Here is a 5,466-nt window from a genome sequence, read left to right as displayed (position 1 = left end):
TTTATTTATTTATTTATTTATTTATTTATTTATTTATTTATTTATTTTGGGGAACACACTTTTTAAAGTTTGCCCGAGGTTGTCGGACTGCAGGAGTGTGGGGTAGGGGTGTAACGACAGCGGGTTTTCGGCACAGGGACCTGGCAGAGGTGACCGACCCTGCTAGGCCGTAGACACCCCAAAGCAGAGTAGGCGCCGGGTCTGTCCTTTCCCTAGCCACAGACCCCGGCCCCACCCCCCTGGAATGTCCTTACAGGGAAACAAGGGCGGCCCTAGCCAGGTGGAAGCAGCCTGCCGCCTCTCCCCGGTTGGAGATTTCATAATAGGAACCGCGGGGCCCTGTTTTTGTCCTAGCCAAACAAGGCCTGCTTAGAGCGAGATTCTGTAAGTCAAACCAAGGGCTTCGACCTTCCCAAAGGAAAACCAGAGCTGAAAGCTTTGCTTCACCCAGGGCAAGGCCCCAGGGTTTAGCCTTTTCTTCTGCTGCTTCTTCTTTTTGCCTGAGAGTTCAGCCGTAAAGTTCTGAGAGGTGTCATGGCCATTATACTCCCTGGAGCTGGAGAAAGGAAAGGCGTTTTGCCGTTTGTTTTCCTCTTACGTTTGTTACTTTTACTTGCTGGGTGAATATTTTCATGCTCCCTCTCTGGTGAAACCTACCAATGATATTTCTTCCACAAACGTAGACTTAGTCCCATACTGAGCACAAATGCAAGAGTCCATTTCCTTCTCTCCCCTTCCTGTGCGTGTTTAACTCTCTTTCTGGGTCCTGAAGCTTGGGGTAGTTAGAGTTAAGCTCTGAAGAACTCTGTTGGAAGTGAGAAGGTGCCCCCAGCCCAGAGCTGTGGTTGGAGCCAGGCCTTCAGGGAGTCAGTCAAGGCTTTAAAAGCCAGAGGTTACTAAGGGAAAGAGGCGCGGTGGAGGCCAGGGCCTGCTGCTGAGAGCTTACAGTTTGGCAAGCAGCTGGATGGAGCCCTGAATCTGGGGATGAGGGCCAGTGGCTTTGAGTCCCAAGGGAACAGATCTATCAGGCTTGGCCACTTGAGCATCTCCTCTCTGCGGATGTTGACAATGAGAGGCCAGAATCTGGCCCTGCCTGTCTCTGTTTCTCCCGGGCTTCCTCGTAGAGTTGACTCCCCCAGGTCAGGCCTCAGCTCTAACTCCAGGCTTTACCGCTGCTGGCCTAGGGAACCAAGGTCCCTGCCCAGCTGCAGCAAGGACTTCAGCGAGACGAGCTGTGGTAATGAAGGCCACGCGAGCGTGAGTTTCGAGCTTCTCCTACCTCAGGGGCTCTCCGACTGCTCCCCCCACAGCCTTTCATCAGCGCCCACACTGCGGGCGGTGGCGGCAAGGCGCTGGCAGGCCCAATCTGCACCTCAATGGTGCCCTTGGCGGGAATACAAAAACAGTTTAGTAGCCCGGAGCTGGTTTGGAGCCAGAGATCCGCGGGGCACTGAGCAGCAGGGAGAAGGGAGGGGGATGAGGGTCCGCTTAGAGAGCACAGGAGCCCTTAAGCGCCCTTCCCCAGGTCACAACTGAAGGAAAGGAAAGCGAAACTTAGTTCCTTCGAACACTCTGGAGAGTCTGCAGGATGGATGTAAAACCCCCTGCTTGAAGGCCTTGCAGCCGGCCTGCAGGTCGGTCACAGGGCACCTGGCTGTGGCTGCCTCTGGGAAAAGTGGAGGTGCCGGCCCCTCCCAGAGCCTGAGCCCCAGGTTTCAAGCCGTTTTGCTGCTCAATTAGCCTTGAGGGGAAAACCTCGCAGAGTCCTGCTTGGAAGTTGAGAATTTTCTGGGCCGAACTTCTACACCCATCAACCAAAGGACTGCTTAAACGTGAAAAGTCATCTCTAGGGAGTACCCAGGCCTTGGGTCTCTGAACTCGCTTGTCGCCTCTGGCCTTGTCTCTGGCTTTTCGGGGAGGAAGGTTCTAGTTTAGTCAGGTGAGTCTTGAGGAAGGAGAATTGCACTTCTCAGCTCTGATTAGATTGGGGCTCTTCTTTTCTCCTGCCTTTCTTCCACCTGTCCAATGCTTAGATTTGCCTTGCCTTTGTCTTCACCCTAGTGAGGGGTTCACTAAGAAAATTGGGGAGGCCTGGAGATTTTTGAAAAGAAAGAAAGAACAGATGAAATAAAGACAAGAAAAAGAACTCAGATCAACCAGAGGTCTCTGAGGAGACCTGCTGTCTGTCGTTGAACAGTTTGCCACAATTAATAGGAGAAAGACAGGAGGGGGGAAAAAGGTTTTTTTTTAGACTGCTAGTTGGGAAACTCAGCCAGAGAAATCCCTTTATTTCACATTACAGTCTCTACTTTTTTTTTTTTTTCCCACTCACTTTAAAATAATTGCTGAAAGGGAGGAAAGGTCCCGGAGGAGGGAGAGAGCCCCTGGGTAGAGCTGGGAGCGGTCGACTCGGGTATGGGGGTGTCCCCGCCTTCAGGTTCTTCACCAGCTAGCCATTGCGCCTCCAACGCGCCGGCGTTAGCAACATCGAATCATGAAGGATCGCGTCCTTTTTTAATTAAAAAGGAGAATCTTGGGAAAAGCGGAGCCGATTAACACAGGAAGGGTTGGTTCCCAGTGATTTATTTGGATGCACGGCTGACGCGGAACCGGAGGGTCGCGGGCGCTCGCGGACCTGCGTTTTTTTTGGCTCACTCCAGAAGGAGCTCATGTCCACGCCGCACCTGGGAAGCCTCACAGCCCAGACACCCCGGTGACTCGTCAGTCCGCCCCAGCTTCACACCAGCGGGAGGGAAAGATCATTAACACCCCCCCCCCCCGGAGCTGTCGAGTAAACCTCTTCAGGGTACAACTTTTATTTTACACGTAGCAATTAAGAGATCGCAAACCCCAACCGAGCCACCGGGGCCGGTTGGCAGAATCTCCAACCTGGAGGGCTGGGGGGTGGGGGGAAGAGCAAAGCTAGTAAAACTCTCAGGGCGCTGCAGCCCGAGCGGGGGGGGGGGGGGGGGGGAGCCCCGGGGGGGGGGGATCTCCAGTTAGGGAAAAAAAAAAAAAATCCTGGAGTGACTTTGCTGGTCCTGTTTTGGTGGTTACGATTCATTGCGAAAGGGATAATGATTTCTAATAAAATCGGACGGGGACGAAAGGCAGAGAGTGGCGGTGGTAGCAGGGGGGGCGGTGGTGGCTGGAAGTTGGTCCCCCAGGCGCCGCCCCTGCTGCCCTGCGTCGTACAGAGCTTCACTCCGAGGTGTCTTTGGCTGACGGGACCCGGAAACAAGCGAACGGGGAAAGGGATGGAATCGGGCCGGGATAGGGGCCGCTGGAGCCCCGGGCAGAGCGCTCGGGCGAGCAGGCTGGCGCTGGCCCGCGCTCTGGGAGCGGGTTCGCGGCCTGAGGAGGCCTTTATACCTGGGTCGAAGCGGCCGGCGGCAGACCGTGGTCCTGGCTAGCAATTGGACTGTTGTTGATATGCTAATGAGGCGATTAGGCTGTTGGGGAAGAGCTGGGGGAAAAAAAAAAAAAAAAAAAAAAAAAGGGAAAAGTTTCTACCATTAGAGGGAGATCTCCGAGCGCACACGGGAGCTCTCTAACCCTCCTCTCCTCCTCCTCCTCCCTCCTCGCCCTTCTGCTGGCCCTCCTCCTCCTCCTCTCCCTCCTCCTCCTCCTCCTTCCTACCCTTCTCCTCCTCCTCGCCCTCTCCTCTCCTCCTCCTCCTCTCGTGCTCGCCGCCCGCAGCCCGCACTTTGCGCTAACCCAGAGAGTGGCTCCGCTGGGGTGCGAGGCGCAAACGGGGCGAATCCGATCACGCCGATCCATGAAAATGCTTTGGAAACTGACGGATAATATCAAATACGAGGACTGTGAGGTAAGCGGCGACGCCGGCTCAGGCCGTCCCTGCGGCCGCGGGCTCGGGGACCGACCCTCCCTCTCCTCCTCCTCCTCGGCACGCAGCTAGCTGCGAAATGCGGGTAGGACAAACTCCGGCCGGCTCAGCGCCCGCCCCTCCGATTCGCCCGGGGAGCACCGGGGGAGAAGCTGGAGAGGGCGGACACGGGTCGCTCTTCTTTCGCTTTTGTCCTTCGATGCTCGTGTCCCACTCCCCCCCACCTTTTTTATTCCCCTCTGCTTACTTTTGGATCTGCCCGAGAGCGGGATGGAGAGAAGAGCTTGGGTAAAAAAAAAAAAAAAAAAAAAAGAAAAGAAAAAAGAAAATACTGGTAACTGAGCACGTGCCTGTGCGTCCCCGTGTCTCCTGAGCAGCATTCTAGGGGCGCCTAGGGTAGCAGGGAGGAAAAAGGAAAACAGGTTCCCCCTCTCCCCTCCCCTCTGACACTAATGTTCCTCCTTCTTTCATTCATTCTTTCCTCTCGCGCATTGGGAGAAGGGCCGCACACACTGCCCTGACTTGTAAGTGGGTTCAGTTTGGGAGCCGTGGTGTCAGCCCCGGCCTCCCTTCCCAAGCTTCTCCGGCCCTTGAAGTTGGGAGCAGTTTCTCCCGCTGGGCTGTGGGGTGGACACACCCCGTGGTGGTGGTTGGGTGCGGGTGCGTTACCGGCCTCTCCGAGTCCCGGGGCAAAAAAAATCGCTCTCACAGCCGCTGGCGCTCTGCTGCGGGACCCCGAGCATCCTGGCGTGAGTGCCTACCGCCCCGGCTGCCGAGAGTCCGGTGGGACCACTGAGCGCTCCCCTTGGGGCCCCGGAGCGTGACTTTTGGGACAGCCAGGGAGGCACTGAAAAGAACCTTTCGGGAACCCTGCAGGAGATGGCCTCAGCCTACGGAGAGGAGCTGATGAGTGCGTGGGGCGGTGGAGGGCCGGGAGACCCGGGTTTGTCCGAATAAACGTGCGGCAGCCTTGACTTTCGCTGTTCTTCTTCTGCTTTATTTCTTTTCCCCGTGGGCACTTGGAGCCGGGGGGGTTCCGGCCGAAGCGCCTGCGCGCGGGCGCAGAGGCAAGGATTCTGCCTCCTCTTGAAATCAGAAATTGGGTTTACGTGAAGGAAGTGTCACCCACTCCCCCCTCCTTTCCTTTGTAAATACTATTTTACATCTTTTCCCATTCCCGCACCTCAGTTACCCCACCCCACTCCCAACCCGGCGGAAGGGACACCGGTGACACCCTCCCAACATCCCTGCTTCTCCGAGGGCGCGCCGGGAGGGGCACAGGGAGCCCACTCAGGACCAGAGGCTTTGTTTTCGAGGCCAAGGGTGGCATTTGCCGGCAGGCCTAGGTCCTCTTTAAGAGAATGGCTCCCCCCCCCCCTTAGGGTTCTGGGCTCCCTCCCCAGGCTGGCGCCTTTTTACTTTCTTGGAACCCAAAACTCAGTTCTGGGTGCAGGCGCCCTGAGTGGAAGGGCTGAGGACCTTGGCGTGGCTCTGCACACCCAAGCGATCCCGGGGGTTGGGCGCGAGCTGAACTTGAACTCCCAGAGGGACTCTGGAGGTGCGTGAAAGCGGGGTGGGAGTGTGTGTGTGTGTGTGTGTGTGTGTGTGTGTGTGTGATG

The 5,466-nt window shown here is 56.5% G+C and overlaps 1 protein-coding gene across 2 annotated transcripts in view; it reads left to right on the top strand.

Moving 5' to 3' along the window:
* Positions 1-5,466, top strand: part of Tfap2a (transcription factor AP-2 alpha) — a 20,393-nt gene that overhangs the window by 604 nt on the left and 14,323 nt on the right. Inside the window, exon 1 of one of the 2 annotated variants that reach the window (XM_055595181.1) lies at positions 3,779-3,829. The exons of the other annotated variant lie outside the window; for it this stretch is intronic. Within the exon in view, the coding sequence (XP_055451156.1) occupies positions 3,779-3,829 (51 nt within the window). Of the gene's footprint in view, positions 1-3,778; positions 3,830-5,466 lie in introns of those variants that run through there. 2 annotated transcript variants of the gene reach the window in all.

The sequence above is a fragment of the Psammomys obesus genome, unplaced genomic scaffold, assembly GCF_907164565.1.
Source record: "Psammomys obesus unplaced genomic scaffold, mPsaObe1.curated_primary_1811, whole genome shotgun sequence".
NCBI lineage: Eukaryota > Metazoa > Chordata > Mammalia > Rodentia > Muridae > Psammomys > Psammomys obesus.
This window is presented reverse-complemented; position numbering and strand designations above follow the sequence as displayed.